Source organism: Spinacia oleracea, chromosome 6 (assembly GCF_020520425.1).
Source record: "Spinacia oleracea cultivar Varoflay chromosome 6, BTI_SOV_V1, whole genome shotgun sequence".
Lineage (NCBI taxonomy): Eukaryota > Viridiplantae > Streptophyta > Magnoliopsida > Caryophyllales > Amaranthaceae > Spinacia > Spinacia oleracea.
The window spans coordinates 138,864,320-138,881,336 of NC_079492.1; the positions used below are offsets into that span (position 1 = coordinate 138,864,320).

A 17,017-nucleotide genomic window follows, 5' to 3' on the forward strand; every position below is an offset into this window, starting at 1 on the left:
CGCAAAAGCCGAAATATTTAACCCGTCATAATAAGATTGTCGTTAAAGACACAAATTCTTGTAGTATAGATCGGTACACATCCAACTATTACGCGCGTATATAATACAATTTTATGTAACAGCGAATAAAGAACGACTAAGCTAACAATCAACCCAAATATGCATTGGATTACACCAGTCAAAAATCGAGCCAACCCGAAAACACCGGATACTCCGTATTTGACAAAAAATTTGTTACCCAAAATCATTTTTTTTAGCCGAACCCGAAAAGTAATATGTGTCCAAACCCGATCGATTGAAAATCATTGTGTTTATAGTAATAAATTCGACTCTCCATATGTTTTTCATGATCAAATGTTTTTTACATTCATAACATCTTGTTTCATCATTAGTAGAATAAATTCATTATTTAATTGTCCCTTCAACTTCTATTTCAAAGTATATTATGTACATTTGATAAAACATTTGCACAGGTTAATTACAAACTACTCCGTAGTTTAAATTTCTTTACTTTCATCATTTGTTATGAAAGAACGTATGTAGTTCTGCAAGTTGGACGTTAGGCGTTGGGGAATTTAATGCTCTAAAGTGTCATTTGGTAATTTAAAACGTTGTTGTTTAAACTTTCCATATTCGTAGCACTATTACAGAAGTTTCTATATAAGGAGTTTTTCTTTTACATCAGATCAACAATCACGCCTTTTCCCCAAAAGATATATACATGGATTTGTTGAGCTACATAATGTGGATACTACCAACATTTGTAGCAATCTTTTTACTCATATCACTACCCAAACCTAAATCATATGCTAAAAACTTACCCCCTGGACTATTCCCTTTGCCTATATTTGGCAACCTCTTTAAATTATTTCCACACATCACCAAACCTCACAAGTACTTCGCCGAGCTAGCTAAGACTCATGGTCCCATCATGAGCCTTCAACTCGGCTCCACAACTGCCATTGTTGTTTCGAATTCCATGCTCGCCAAACAAGTCCTCCTCAAAAATCATGACGTTTTCTCGTCCCTTTATGATCTTGATGCTGTCCGAGCTCACGATCATGAAAAGTTCTCTATTGGCCCATTATCGGCCTCTTCCCCAATGTGGAAGGTCCTTAGAAAAATTTACAACACAAAATTGTTGAGTGACAAAATGCTAGAAACCATGCAAGAACATAGGTACCGAAAGTTGGAGGAGTTGCTATATTATATGAAAAAATGCTCACAAACCAATACCATTGTCGATGTTGGACAAGCGGTATATGATGCTTCTTTCGATATGATTTCTAGCACCATTTTCTCCATGGATTCCGGTAGTGATGTGAGGATAAGAGAGATTAAGGATCTAATGGATTGCATCATAAAAGAGATAGGGAGACCTAACATAGTCGATTGTTATCCTCTTTTAAAAATGATCGATCCACAACGTATAAGACATCGATTAACAGCTTATTGTGTTAAATTATTTAAGTTATTTGATGAAATTGTAGGCATGAGATTGAAGTCCAGGAAAGATCAAGTGCACTCTTTAGGGTTGTACAATGATCTTTTGGACGTGATCTTAGATGTTATGGAAGAACAAAGCGATGAAATCAATCGAGATCACCTCCACCATCTACCATTGGTAAGCATACACTAGCTAATATTTTATGTTATGAATTAGTGCCGTATTAATTCTTTAGATCCAAAGGGTTTGATTTTCGTTGGTAATAAATGAAGAATAATAAATACCAAAAACAAAAAAACACAAAAATTTATATTGGTTCAGTCATCTAACATGAGCTCCATCCATTTTTTACCGGAGAAGAGGTTAGTTTTTATATTAATAATAAAAAAAAATATATGTTTAGATCTACTCTTTCTCTATAACTTACGGAGTATGTGTTTTCTTTCAATAGAAATCTCATGAAAATCAGAAATAGGTTTATTCAGGTATATAGAGTACGGAGTAAAAAGGCCTTAAACCTTTGAATTCATTTTACATTTTTCACATCCTATCTCCATACTTCCTTTGCATTGTTATTTCACAACCCAAGAATATTAATCCTCTATTTAGGATTTAATTCACCTTAATCACAATATATTACGTAGTATTCTTTATAGGATAACATATTGAGATAATATCATAATATAAAGGATAATATACTTAACATATTAGTGGTAGATTTGATTTTATAATATCTTCTAATTATGTACAATATCTTTGTTATTTTAACAATTGATATTATTGTTGACTTTGTAATATTCTTAGGCTTGTATAAATACTTATTGCAAACATCAATACAATCAAGCTTTCTCATAACTCTATCATGGTATCACAGCCTTGATCCGTCTACATTTTCCCCTCCCTTCTCCCTTTCCACTTATTCATCTTCTTCCATGGCACCATAAACCATGTCGGTCGTCATAGACAAATGGTATAGGGATAACATTGGACCTCTTTCTTTCTTTTCTTTCTTTTATCCTCTACCTAATGGTGCGGTAGTGTAATTCTCACACCCAAACAAGCCAACATTTCTAGAAAGCTTTAACTCAAGACTTCCGCTCAACTTTTCGACACCCTGTAGTTTACCTACCAAGTGTTGTCAAACTTCAATAATCTCGTATCTCCAATAAACCGCTGTGGAGAAGCACTAAAAGTCTCAAAACTACCATCACCACCGTACGTGACAACCTTATTTTCTCCTTTAATGGTGGCGATGAAACCTTTTTTTTTTTTTCTTTTCAATATGTTGTCGGCACACGCTAACAAAAATTACTCATATCTAATGCTTTATAATATGGGTGTTCCAAACAATTTTTTGTTTTTTGTTTTAATGTTTGGTTTTTGCTATCAGTGGTTCACGGTTCAACAATCGTGAAAACCAACCACTAAGACAATTTCCCTCTTTCTATTTCTATATTTTTAAACATTAAAAAAAAACATTTATATTCCATGTTTTCCTCTACGCATATCCTCTAATATATATTTTTTTCAAAGAAAAATGCTATTTTCTTCTTCAATTTGATGCTATCAAAACTACCTTCACCTTTGACATGTGCAACTAGCACAAAACAAATTTCTCTCTTTTCTCTCTACTTTGGGTTTTACAACCCAAATCAATATCATTCAAAACTTCATATATGGTCATCATCCACATCATTTTGTCTCCTCGACTCCTCGAGGCAAGTCAAGCAACTACCATTCAAGCAATCGGTCTTCACTTATCATTTCTCAAGATTGGACTTTCCCTCCCCGGACGTCCATCTTGCGGGGGCGTATTGAGATAATATCATAATATAAAGGATAATATATCCTTTATATTATTACCGATTATATAAATATACTTAACATATTAGTGGTAGATTTGATTTTATAATATCTTCTAATTATGTACAATATCTTTGTTATTTTAATAACACACGTCACACAGTGAATGAATTGAGGATTACATAAAAGACTAATGGGGTACTTCTATTACGTAAGGTTTTGGGATGAACGCTGAAAGATTTATCCGCTTTTATAGTTATAATTAAGGTATAAATTGGTGTTCAATCATACAGTAATCATGGGAGGGTAATGGGGAAATTGTTAAAATATTAATCTAGAAAAATCTAGATAATACACTTGTAAAAATATAATAGTGAAATGTATTATCTAGAAAAATATAGAAATATAATAATCTAGAATAATCAGGAAATATCTAGGAGCTAGACTAGAAAAATCTAGTAACTAAAATATCTAGAATTATCCTAAGAAAAATCTAGAGGATGAGGGGAGTAGAAAAATCTAGAAACCATAATACAACAACTATAAATAGGTTGTATGTGCATAAGTTTAGTGTGGGCAAATCAAGAGAGCTCCCACAAAATATGAGTGAGGGGTAGAAACAAGGGTTCTACCAAAGAGATAAGTGAGAGACATGAGCTCTCACAAATATTGTTGTACAATTTTATCAATGCAATTTTGTTATATAATTGAGGTCCATCAAAACTTCCGCGTGCGTCCTCAAATTTCTATCATGGTATCAGAGCCGGAAAAGTGATTACGACAAAATTGAAGACCAAAGACCCAAGACATGAAGGGTAAGATTTGAAGAAAATATGGAAGAGAAAAAAGGTAAGTTCTAAATCTAAAATTTCTTAAAGAATAACAAATATGGGAAAATTAAACTAGAAGAACAAATTTATGGAGCAAAATGGAGAAAAATAAAGTTGATGATAAAAATGAGATATGATGGAAAAAGCTGTAGAAGAAAATATGTTTTGAAGAAGAAATTATTTGAAGGATGCTAATGACAAGGGCATTAGCAGAGTATGTTGGTGACAAAAAAAATATTCACAAAGAGAATTTTGGAGTTTGCTAATGACATGAGCATTAGCAGTGATGGGTGGTGACATGAGCACCACAACAAAAGAAAAATTTGGAGAAACAAATGGCAATGGAGAAAATGTAGAAGAAAATATTTTGAAGAAAATTTTGAATTTTGGTAATGACAGAGCATTAGCGGGATGGTTGGTGACATGAGCACCAATAACAAAATAAAATTTGAGAAAAAAATTCAGGAGATGACCAGTAACATGTGCATCAGTGGGATAGTTGGTAACATGGATACCAACAAGAAGAGCATAAAGATATTTGAAGATCAAGAAGATGGAGGTTGCTAAGACGGGTGCCAACAATATTAGAACTCAAGTGTTTATGACGATTGGTGGTTGGTGACAAGTGCATCAACGAGATTTTTCGAAAGATGAAATATTTTGAAGCACAAGATTTTTCTAGATTAAGGGGGAGTGTTAAAATATTAATCTAGAAAAATCTAGATAATACACTTGTAAAAATATAATAGTGAAATGTATTATGTAGAAAAATCTAGAAATATAATAATCTAGAATAATCAGGAAATATCTAGGAGCTAGACTAGAAAAATCTAGTAACTAAAATGTCTAGAATTATCCTAAGAAAAATCTAGAGGATGAGGGGAGTAGAAAAATCTAGAAACCATAATACAACAACTATAAATAGGTTGTATGTGCATAAGTTTAGGGTGGGCAAATCAAGAGAGCTCCCACAAAATATGAGTGAGGGGTAGAAACAAGGGTTCTACCAAAGAGATAAGTGAGAGATATGAGCTCTCACAAATATTGTTGTACAATTTTATCAATGCAATTTTGTTATATAATTGAGGTCCATCAAAACTTCCGCGTGCTTCCTCAAATTTCTATCAGAAATCTTGTAAATTAAGAACTTAAATGTCACTAAATTGATGGCCAATCGGTCATATGTTCTACTTAGTAGTAATTAAATTGAGTATATGGTTATTTTTAATTATGATATACGGAGTACTAACATCTCATAAAATAAAGCCTAATTAAATTTCTTACATACTGTACATGTTAGGATCTAATTGGTGCTGGAATGGATACAACATCAAAAACAATGGAGTGGGCGATGGCAGAGTTACTTCGAAACCCTGTCTTTCTACGCAAGTTACAAGAAGAATTAGACAGTGTGATCGAAAAAGGCAATATTATCCTGGAATCGCAGATCTCCGAACTTCCGTACTTACAAGCAATTGTCAAAGAAACCTTAAGACTTCATCCATCAGCTCCATTATTACTCCCACGCAAAGTGGAGAAAGACGTGGAGATTGATGGGTTTCAACTCCCAAAGGGTGCTATGCTTATAGTTAACGCATGGGCTATTGGTCGCGACCCAAATAACTGGGATGACCAGGATTCATTCATTCCCGATCGGTTCATGGGATCGGAGCTTGACGTGAAAAGCCAATTTACTCAGCTATTTACATTTGGTGCAGGGAAGAAAATATGCCCTGGAATGCCATTGGCCATACGTATGATATCTTTGGTTTTGGGTAACTTGGTTTGTTTGTTTGATTGGAAAGTTGAAGAATTAGGGATGGAAAAGGTTTTGGACATGGATGATCATTACGGGATTACTATAAAAAAGACAACGTCCCTACGTGTTCTTCCCATTCATCGTTCGCACAGGCAATAATTTAGATGATCATTAATGCTGCAATTATTTCCATAATTATGAATTATGATAGTAATTAAGTTATTTTTGTTTGCATGTAATGGTCTAGGGGACCATTCTTGAAGGGGTTCCTTACCTATAGCTCTATAAGGTTCTTTGTTTGTGTATGTTAGCGTTTTCTTCTTTTAGTTTCTTTTTCCGAGTATTAGCTTATTCGTATTGCATATAGTAACCTCAAATCCATTTGCAAAAATAACATATTATCCATACAACCATACTGTTGGGTTCCTAAATGGCTTCCCTAGCTACTTTGGACCTATTTGTCTTTTTTGACTTAAGTGAGCCAACAACCCAAATGGCGATTACGGAATTCGAGTAAGTTAAGCCCAAGGTATTGAAGATTAGCCCAGTAAGCCCTACAACGATGAGGGCCAAATCATATCATTAATGCTACTATAAATAGCCATTATTCTCCATGTTTAGGAGGGGACTTCACATTTATTACACAGATTTATTATATTGAGTATGTGGATTACTGGCTCCATTTTACTTACTTCTTATAACCTGGCTTATTGAGATTATTAAGGCTAATCATCGAGCCATACCCAAACTCGTAGACTTCCTCGACTCATACATAACTTACCTCCTTAGTGGTTGTTTACACCCGAAACACATACTACTACTACTACTTCAAATTTCGGCTGATCAACTGAGCTGCAACCCATCCCGCCTTAACGATTCAGTTAACTCAATTTGTATCGGCCATTTGACCATCATTAGTGATTTATACGTACACCATGAAAATTATAATTATGTGCAATCTAGTTAGTATATCAAAGGCACTACAAGTGTCTTTTATTTGAGTTCTAATTTTCAAACGAAGTATTTACTACGAGTACGTATCTTTTATTCTTTTACTCCGCAGTTTGAAGACTAGTCGGAGCTTAGCTATAGCCAGTAAAGAGTATTCAATTCATTTTTCCAACCTTAGCTTGCACATATTTCGTTTTTGCATTTGTTATAATCTTAGGTTGGGCCCCATTTTGTAGAAAATACTCTATGTTATTTTATTATTTGTTCAACTTTGGTAGGCCGGTAGCAGCTGTTTGATCTAATGGTGGATGTTGGCTTGATTTTTTGTTGTTATGATCCTAACTTGATGGAGGATCTACCATGCCGTATGAAGACTTTTCAGAAGAAATTGACGACCATAACTATTTACTAAATTCTTATGCATCTTATTACGTAAAATCGGATGTACATTGCGGATTATGGGTTCGAAATAAATTGTGCTGAGGGTAAGTTAATTTGTCCCTGCAGTTCAACTTTATAATCTAAATAAAACTCTGAAACATTGCTTTTTCATTGATTTTTACGGAATATCTACAATTTATTGTTACCAAGACTCACAATTTTTTTACACAAACTTATTTCACGATTACTTAGACTCCTTAAATAAATAATGAGGTGCCATGATTTGGTTTAGTTAAAGAAAGACGGTGTTAATTTATGTCCACATGATTTAGTGTAACAACAAAAAGTTCTTAATTGAGTAGCATTTTTTTTACTAATCAATAACGCAAAATTCGTGCTTCTTGCGTAAGAGTATGAGACTTTAGCTTCTTAAGACTTTCCTTGAAGACCCGAGATAAAGACAACCCCCCCACCCCCCAACTTAAGAACCCTATATAAGAGTTACTTTTTCCACCAAACAATCACTTACCAATTCAAATCCTTCCCCTTCTAAAAACCCACCCACTTATATATCCATGGATTTGTTGAGTTACATAAAGTGGATACTACCAATATTTGCAACAATCTTTTTATTTGTATCACTAGCCAAACCCAAATCTAAAAACCTACCCCCCGGACCCTCACCTTTACCCATATTTGGAAACCTCTTGAAATTCTTACCTCATGTCACCCAACCTCACAAGTACTTTGCCGAGCTTGCTAAGACTTATGGCCCCGTCATGAGCCTTCAGCTCGGCTCCACGACTGTCATTATCGTTTCAACTTCCACACTTGCCAAACAAGTCCTCCTCAAAAATCATGATGTTTTTTCAAACTTATACCATCTTGATGCTATTCGAGTTCATGATCATGAAAAACTCTCCATTGGCCCGTTACCACCCTCTTCTCCTATGTGGAGGGTCCTTAAGAAAATCTACAATACCCGATTGTTGAGTGACAAAATGTTGGAAAACATGCAAACACATAGGTACCGAAAATTAGATGAAATGCTATGTTATATGAAAGAATGCTCGAAAGCTAACATCGTTGTTGATGTTGGACAAGCGTTATATGATGCTTCTTTCGATATGATTTCTAGCACCATTTGTTCCATGGATTCGGGTAATGATGCGAGGATAAGAGAGATTAAGGATTTGATGGATTGCATCATTAAAGAGCTTGGGAGACCTAACATTGTTGATGGATATCCTATCCTCAAAATGATTGATCCACAACGAATTAGACATCGATTAACCGCTTATTGTGTTAAATTGTTTAAGTTATTTGATGAAATTATAGCGATGAGATCGATGTCCAGAAATGATCAAGTGTCAGGCCATGGGTTGTACAATGATCTTTTGGACGTAATCTTTGATGTTATGGATGAACAAAGGGATGAAATTAACCGAGATCACGTCCACCATCTGTTATTGGTAAGTATACTAATTACGAAAATGATAAAGGTCGCAACATGTGACCTTTAAGCCATGTCTCAATGATGACATGACATGCTTATGTGTCATGATTTAAATTGAAAACTAAAATATTTAACTTATATAATATATTATACATGTTTCAAAAAAGGTAGAAAAATCTTAATTTTCTAATTTGTTTCCTTATTTATATCGTCTACCTAATTTACATATTTTCATAGTAAAAAATATTGAATTGATAGTAAAAATATTCTGATGACACATAACCTACGTGGCGCCTATATGTACCAATTAAACTGCGACACGTAAAATTGTGACAACTAAATGTTGTCGCAACTTGCGACCTTTATCATCACCCAATTAATTATTAAACTCCCTCCTTCCAATTTCGTCTCAATTTAATAGTCACACTTGTTTTCATTGTCCGTCTTACTTTAATAAAGTAATTAACACACTTTACTTTATCAAAAGTATATTTTTACGCATAGCACACTCGCTTCAACGGAGCTTAGCTCCGACTACATCCGGATCCGACCCGTGTCGCACACCTTGCTTGTGATGGGTGAGTCTCCCAACAAGAGTTTCTACCTACGGCGAGGCTCGAACCCGAGACCTCCCTTAAGCGGCATCAAGCTGCTTACTACTTGAGCCAACTCTATGTTGGTTACTTTATCAAAAGTAACTCCCATTTTCTTGTTACTTTTCAGATCCACTAATATTTCATTATCTCTATATTTTCCCTACCAAAAGTAACACCTTCTCTTTCATTCAATTGATCGAAAACAAAAATCAAATATCTCCCCTCAAATAACTTTTCGGTTAAGATATATAGTGTTTGATAAGTTAAATCTACAACAATTTATCGCATAGAACTCATTGAAAGTCAAATTTCATTTATGTCCAATTGGCCTTAGATTACAAGTGTTTTTAGGGTGTACGTAGTATATATATCATTAATTTCTCATATATATATATATGTGTTAGGATCTCTTTGGTGCGGGAATGGACACAACTTCAAAGACAATGGAGTGGGCAATGGCAGAGTTACTTCGAAACCCTATGGTTCTACGCAAATTGCAAGAAGAACTAGACAGAGTGATCGGAAAAGGCAATACTATTTTGGAATCGCACATCTCAGAACTTCCATACCTACAAGCAATTGTCAAAGAAACCCTTAGAATTCATCCAACAGCTCCTTTATTACTCCCACGCATAGTGGAGAAAAACATAGAAATTGATGGCTTTGAATTTCCCAAAGGTGCAATGCTTATAGTTAATGCATGGGCTATTGGTCGTGACCCGCATACTTGGGTTAACCCGGATTCATTCTCACCGGAGCGGTTTTTGGGGTCGGAGCTCGAGGTTAAGAGTCAATTTAATCAGTTATATACATTTGGTGCAGGAAAGAAAAGTTGTCCTGGAATGCCTTTAGCCATACGTATGGTTTCTTTGGTTTTGGGTAATTTAATATGTTGGTTTGATTGGAAACTTGAAGAGTTTGAAGATCTACAAAAGGTTTTTGAAATAGATGATCATTTCGGAATTACTTTAAAGAAAGCCATATCTCTACGTGCTATTCCAATTACTCGTGCATAGAACACTTTATTTGAAGCTGCTAAAATATTTGTTTTCTTATTTTATTTTGTATCAATTTGTCCTTGATTGGTTGAGGCTCCTAACCTATAATATTGGTAGCCAATGTTCACTTAGCTTGTACTAGCAAAAATTATCAATACATTAATTAATTTGCCACATTTCTCCTATTTTATTAAATTTTGTCTAAATCTTGGGTTAAGTCGAGGGGGAGAGTCAATTTTTTAACCCCTTAATTATAATTGGAGTAAGTCGTTTGACTCTATAACAAAGGGCTTTGGGTAAGTCCTAAAACAAAATGGTTTTGTTTTAGTGTAATAAAAATTACTTCCTCCGTCTCTTTTTGTTCTTTACGGTTTCCTTTTTTGGTGTTTCAAAATATTCTTTAAATTTTCTTTTATATTATCATATAAATGCTTTAATATTTTATCAAAATTTGTTTCCAGTGATTATTTTAACTAATTAATTCATTGGGCATTTAATCTCTCACACCTTTTCTATTGAGACACTAAATTTTTTTCATTTTCCCAATATCAGAATTTTGATAAGAGTGAAACATTATAAATAAACGTAACTTTCCTTGTTTAAATAAAAAAAAAATAGAGGAATCTTAATGCACATTAATTAGTCGTTAATAAACGTGCAAAAGGCCAAAGGTAAAAAAACAAAAAAAGACGGAGGGTGTTAGAGTTATGGTATATCTAGATTTCTAGTATATTTAGGAAACCAAAGTTGTGTTAGTTTAGGAATCCAATAGAGTCCTAAACCAAATAGAATTATGTTATAGTTTCCTATATAAACCAACAATGTAACCAAGTTATAATTAAGCTATTCAGTTATATTATCGTCAATTAATATTATTCTCTATAGTTTATCATGGTATCGGAGCTATCCATAATTTTGGATTGATCCTACGCTTCCCCAAAAATTCTCTGATCGGTTAACTCTGATCGGTTAGTTTTTGTTGATGGTGTTTGCTTGTTAGAGTTATGGTATATCTGGGGTTCTAGTATATTTTGGAAAACTTGAGTTGTGTTAGTTTAGGAATCCAATAGAATCCTAAACCTAATAGTATTAGGTTATAGTTTCTTATATAAACCGACCATTATGGAGCTTGTGCTAATATAAAATTTGGGCCCTTAAAACTTTGTGCTAATATGTTATAGTTTCCTAATTCCTATATAACAATCTCGGGTGGAATTCCGAACCTACTGAGGACGTTGCGTTTGATAAATGATATGACTTCCGTGTCTCTTACTCGTTTGGAGCTCGTTTGATAAATGATAAAATTCCATCCCCAATCATTATGGAGCTTGTGCTAATATAAAATTTGGGCCCTTAAAATTTTGTAGACTATGTACAGAGCATAACTTTAATACAGTACATTCAAATTCATATGCTAATGGAGTAATGGGGCCTGGTTAATTTACTGATTGTAGCTCCATAAATCCGAAAACGATATGCACGTTCACGAAACTTAATCAATCTCGTTTAATTACTCTCCATTTTATTTTGTTGAAAGCAGACTAAATTACAAAACAGGGTGTCTTGACATCCATAATGTCCTCAAATATACTGATTCCTAAATCAAAAGAAGCTAATTCTAACAATCACAACTTCACAAGAAGGAAACAAAAAAAATCCAATTCCTTACTTAGGTTACAAGGCTATATCCATGTTCATTGATGCCTTGCTCTTCTTACCATTCTACTTGCAACTTCCATCCCGAATAAAACATTCCTCCTCTACAGTCTACACTACCCTGTTATATATATAACATATTTGCTCTTTCGATTTTCTGCGAACACCTTGCACTAACTGAAGATGGCTTTTGCCTCTGTTTATCCCTGCAAAAGTACGCCTCACGTATCTCACTTCACCCTAACTTCTCTCACCTATGTAGGCTCTCCAACATGTAGAAGAAACCTACATATACCTAAAGCGATGAAACTTATCCCCGAGTCTATACACCAGACATGGAATCTGAGAAAAAGTATCAGCCACCAGAGGAAGCTCGAGATAAATCCCCCGTTAGCAGCAATGGACTCAGACACCAGCTACCAGATTCACTCTTTGGCAGATGTTGTCAACAAATTTTACAAATGTATCAACGACAACGACAGGAAGGCGCTAGAGGATCTCATCTCAAGCGACTGTCGTCTTGAGGATTCAGCTTTCCCCTATATAATCCACAAGAAGAAGGTAACAAGCTCGTAATATTTGACCTTTTTCCGAAAACTTAACACACATTTCATGTTCGTAATGTTTTTTCCTGCAGGAAGTCATAAGCTTGTTAGTTCAACTTGCTGATTCTATGGGTGAAAATGTCCAGTTCAAACTAGGAACTGTTTGTCAAGGAGAAGAACTCATAGCTTCTGTGAATTGGCATTTGGGTATCATGCATTCTATCTCTTAATTAGCATAAATAAACTAGTTTACTTTCTTATATAATATAAACTGGGAAAACTACTTTACTTCTTATCATGTTATACAGAGTGGAAGGAAGACCAAATCCCTTTCTCTAAAGGGTGCAGTACTTTTCAGTGCTCAAATGAAGGTGATAGACTTGTAATAAGGTAATAACACCGAAAACCCAACATCTAAATTATCAATTAAACTTCATTACTCTAACAAAACTAACAAATTCGGCAATTCATTACAGGAAAATCCAGAACATAACAGAGTCACCGGTAAAACCCGGTGTATTAACCATGGTATGATTTATATTAACCTCTTTTCGCATAAAGAATTACTCAATAATATGTTCAAGACTAATATGCAGTTGACCTTTGTTAACAAATTCAACAGGCTTTGCTTAAGATGGTGAGATCACTGTTCGACGAATTCCCTAAGCCTGCAAAATGTAATGAAAAGCTTCTGATTCCATTATGTTTCTTAAGTTTCATAAGTCAAGTATTATATACAACTGACAATGCATATGCATCAAATTACAGGGTTCCTAAAGAGTCCACATATCATTCTTCAGGCAGTGCTTAACATATACGGCCTATTCTTAAGCCCCATTGTAAACCCAATTCTAACAGTGTACATCACTCTATGTAAAATTATGGCTCGAACACTTGGCTCCGTGATGAGTTTTCTGCACCTCATTTCAAGATTTTTCAATAATAACTCAACATCAACCGACATTGATACAAAGTCATCATCAACTAACATCGATAAAACTTCACCACCAACTGACACTGATAATGATGATACCTCAGTCATGGAAACTGAGGAAGAACCTAACACTCTGCCAGAACAAACTTAGGCATTTCTATTGCTGTCCTGTTTCGACCACGAGTCCAACATAGTCAGGGCAAGAAGCGGCCCAAGGATGGGAGGTAGCTGTGGCGGCCTGCTGAAGGCCACAATTTGGTCAGTGGCCTTCTCATCTGCAACTGTTCTCTTTGCCTTACCACTCTCTTCATTTCCATTCTTTTTTGGCTCCAATGAAGGACCAATTCCACCTGTTGTAGATACCAACATTTTGTTCAGTGATTATTTACAATTATTGTAACACTACAACGAAGTATATAGTTCAGTTATATTACCCCATGCTCCTTGAAACTGGTGAAATTGTTTCTCAATAGTTTTTATTAGTGAACGTGAAGCTGAACCGCGCATGTACTCATATATTATATCACCATTAAAAACAACAGATTCTGCAACAATCAGCTAAAAATCATATAGATGACCACTATATGGAACAAAAAAACTTGTTTGATGGGTAAAAATTTGTTGTAAAAATTGCTTTTCTAATATCAATTTTAATTGGCAGCATTAGATAGTAACACTCGATTCTCAAAGTCTAATAAGTTCAATAAAACGAAATTTCTAAAGAAAGAATGAATCAGGAAGAAATTAGAAAATGGATCATACGATGGAAACCCATCATCTTCCTTAATCTTTCATCATCTTCATATACGAGGCAACAAAAAGATTAATAATATGTATATTACATGACCACTAAAACACCAAATTCTGCAACATTATAGCCAAAAATCAAATGCATAAAGGACGCTTTCAATGCATAAAATCAGTTTTAATTCATCAATTTGGATAGTTACACTCGATTTTGAGGTTTGATATACAAAAATCAGATAAATGGACCAAAAAACAAATTAATTCATGTTAGCCGACCCCAAATCATTTTTGGACTAAGGCTTTGTTGTTATTGTACTTTCAATCCGTAAAAATCAGTAAAAGTCCGTTTTAATTGTATATATTGGACAAATAGACAGTAACAATCAAAATTCGATCAGTAAATCGATAAAATTAATTTCCAATTAAGAGAAAATTAGCTCAAAACAACATGATCAAATTCTAACAACGTGAAAAAATGAAATCGCGAGGATGAATCAGGAAGAAATTAGAAAATGTATCATATGATGGAATACATCATCTTGTTTATAATCTCTCATCACCTTCATCCTCCGCAACAAAATGATTAATTGTAATTAATTCAACCATAATAACAAACTAATCACCAATAAAAACACAAGATTCTGCAACAACGCAACCAAAATCATATACATGGGACAAAAAATCAAAACTACTTTGATGAGTAAAATCGCTTTAAACCCAGCGTTTGATTAGTTACAATCAAAATTAATTTCCATTCAACAAAAAAAATACGATGTAGTTGAAAACAACAGGATAAAATAAACTGACATTTGTCAAGAAAGAGGATGGATCAGGAAGAAATTAGAAAATGTATCATACGATAGGAAACCCATCATCTTCCTTATAATCTCTCATCACCTCCATCCTCCGCAATACGCAACAATTAAATGATTAATACTAACTAACTCAACCATAATATAATACCAACTATAGAAATTAAGGACTCATGTATTACCAGTTAGAAACAGAAGTATTGAAAGATTAAAGTTGCAGGAGTAAGAAAGAGAGATACCTAAGATTTGAGATGTTGAAGGACTGGAGTCTGGAGGCCGTGAATAAATGGAACGATTTAGGTCAAGTGTTTAAGAAGTTGAGAGAATTTTCCAGACACTTGCGGGCTTTTTATGTTTATCGGGTTCCGAGTTTCGGACTTCGGAGCTTGACTTGTAGTTGTGAAACTGTGAGTTATCTTTATTTTGTTTGGGTTTGGAAATCTGGCCCATGTTTATAGTTATCCTCTTTCTAATTTTGAAGACTTTCTACAGAAATGTTAAATGTCAAATGCCAGTGAAGCGGGACTCGCAGTAAAAGTTAAATCCGCCTATAGGTGATTAAAATTTGGGTCAGACCGGATTTTAACACAAAATTTTATGTTCAAGTCCATAAATTTAGTGTGGGCTTTGCGAGAAGAAACATACTTTTTCGGGTTGGGTTCAGACTTTTGTCTAAAAATGCATATTTTAGGCTATCCAAACCTATACTTTTTCGGATCGGGCCAGCGAGCCATGTTATAGTTGATCAGATCTAAATCCGCCCTACCATGGTGATGTAGCAGTTGAAGATTTTACGTTGGATCCGCATCATTTCCACCGGACCTTTCTCTTATAGCTTACTCTCAAATATATAATTTACGATTTTACTATTAAAAAAAAAGATGTAATTACATATTCCGTATTTATAGACTATCAAAATGAAACATGTACGTGTCAAAACAAATTTAATAAGCAATGCAATGAATTAGGATGCTACGTACTAGGTTCCACTTTTTTTTTGATGCAAGCTAGAAACGTTAAATTAATAGTTCAACAACATAATACAAAGAGTGAAGGTTCATGGAGGTCTATCCTCGTCCGGAACAGATTCCGGAGCCTGCTCAAAAATACATAGATTATAGTCTGACATAACGTCGGTTCTACACAACTTTGCTAATCTATCAGCAACTCTATTAGTTTTCCTCGCCTCGAATTCCAGCCTGATATCAGTCATCCTCGTACAAAGATCCCTGCATTTTTTAACAATCCAAAAATTAGCATCCTTGATCTCGTCCACCTGTAGGATTCTATTTATAGCTTGCTGAGAGTCTGAATTGATAATGACTCTACTCCATCTCCTTTCCTCTATGATCTGTAAGGCTGTACAGATAGCTTGAAGCTCCCCCATAAGGACCGAATGGATGTAGCATTTTTGTTGGAAGCCCAAAACCCAGTTTCCCATGTGGTCCCTAACAATACCTGCAATACCTGCATCTCTATCCACAGCTACAAAAGAAGTGTCACAATTAATCTTGAGCCAGCTAGTGGGGGGTGGTTTCCAAAGGGGGTGGCTGTTTGTATGATGCTCAAAGGGGAATAGGTTGCAGGCCTTGGAAGTATGGAATTCCCAAGCGAGAGCTTGGGCTTCCAAGATGCACCTATCCGTTGAGGTTTGTGTTTGGTTGAAAACAAAGGCATTTCTCCGTTTTCAGATGGACCATAGGACTGCTGGAAACAGAGTTTTCCAGGGGAGGGATATTTGTGTGGATGATGGCGGGGGTCTGTGTGAGATGTTTGAGTGCAGCCACTGTTTTGGTTGAGGGGTAAAAAAAGAGTCATCGACTCCAAGTTGGTACCAAACTTCTTTAGCTTGTTTACAATTCCTAAGGACATGGATTGAGTCCTCAGGAGCATTGTAACAGCAAGCACATATGTTAGATGGGCATAGATGCCTCACAAATAATGCACATTTATGAGGTAGTCTATCGTGGAAAGCAAGCCATAAGAAAAACTTTATTTTTGGTATTGTGTCCGATTTCTAAATCCAATTCCAAGAGTACTCCAAAGAAAGTTTTACATTTCGCAACACAGCCATAACTTTTTTAAAACAAAATTTTCCATTT

The 17,017-nt window shown here is 34.8% G+C and overlaps 3 protein-coding genes and 1 long non-coding RNA gene across 4 annotated transcripts; 3 read left to right on the forward strand and 1 right to left on the reverse strand.

Annotated features, from left to right (window-relative positions):
- Positions 1 to 649: 649 nt before the first annotated feature.
- On the forward strand, positions 650 to 6,190 carry LOC110784934 (geraniol 8-hydroxylase). Its single transcript, XM_021989372.2, has 2 exons — positions 650 to 1,624; positions 5,381 to 6,190. The coding sequence occupies exons 1-2, from the start codon at positions 722 to 724 to the stop codon at positions 5,996 to 5,998; spliced, it is 1,521 nt and encodes a 506-aa protein (XP_021845064.2). The 5' UTR covers positions 650 to 721; the 3' UTR covers positions 5,999 to 6,190.
- A 1,522-nt stretch (positions 6,191 to 7,712) lies between these two features.
- LOC110784915 (geraniol 8-hydroxylase-like) lies at positions 7,713 to 10,390 on the forward strand. The gene is made up of 2 exons (XM_021989360.2): positions 7,713 to 8,643; positions 9,628 to 10,390. Exons 1-2 carry the CDS (start codon positions 7,747 to 7,749, stop codon positions 10,237 to 10,239), a joined length of 1,509 nt encoding a protein of 502 aa, XP_021845052.1. The 5' UTR covers positions 7,713 to 7,746; the 3' UTR covers positions 10,240 to 10,390.
- Positions 10,391 to 11,774: 1,384 nt separating this feature from the next.
- On the forward strand, positions 11,775 to 13,796 carry LOC110784932 (uncharacterized). The gene is made up of 6 exons (XM_021989371.2): positions 11,775 to 12,438; positions 12,515 to 12,629; positions 12,731 to 12,812; positions 12,899 to 12,950; positions 13,045 to 13,099; positions 13,191 to 13,796. Exons 1-6 carry the CDS (start codon positions 12,061 to 12,063, stop codon positions 13,505 to 13,507), a joined length of 999 nt encoding a protein of 332 aa, XP_021845063.1. The 5' UTR covers positions 11,775 to 12,060; the 3' UTR covers positions 13,508 to 13,796.
- Positions 13,101 to 15,310, reverse strand: LOC110784933 (uncharacterized). The gene is made up of 3 exons (XR_002532438.2): positions 15,155 to 15,310; positions 13,791 to 13,901; positions 13,101 to 13,706 (listed from the first exon to the last, which is right to left on the reverse strand). It is a non-coding gene; the product is annotated as an uncharacterized lncRNA (long non-coding RNA).
- Between the last annotated feature and the right edge of the window lie 1,707 nt (positions 15,311 to 17,017).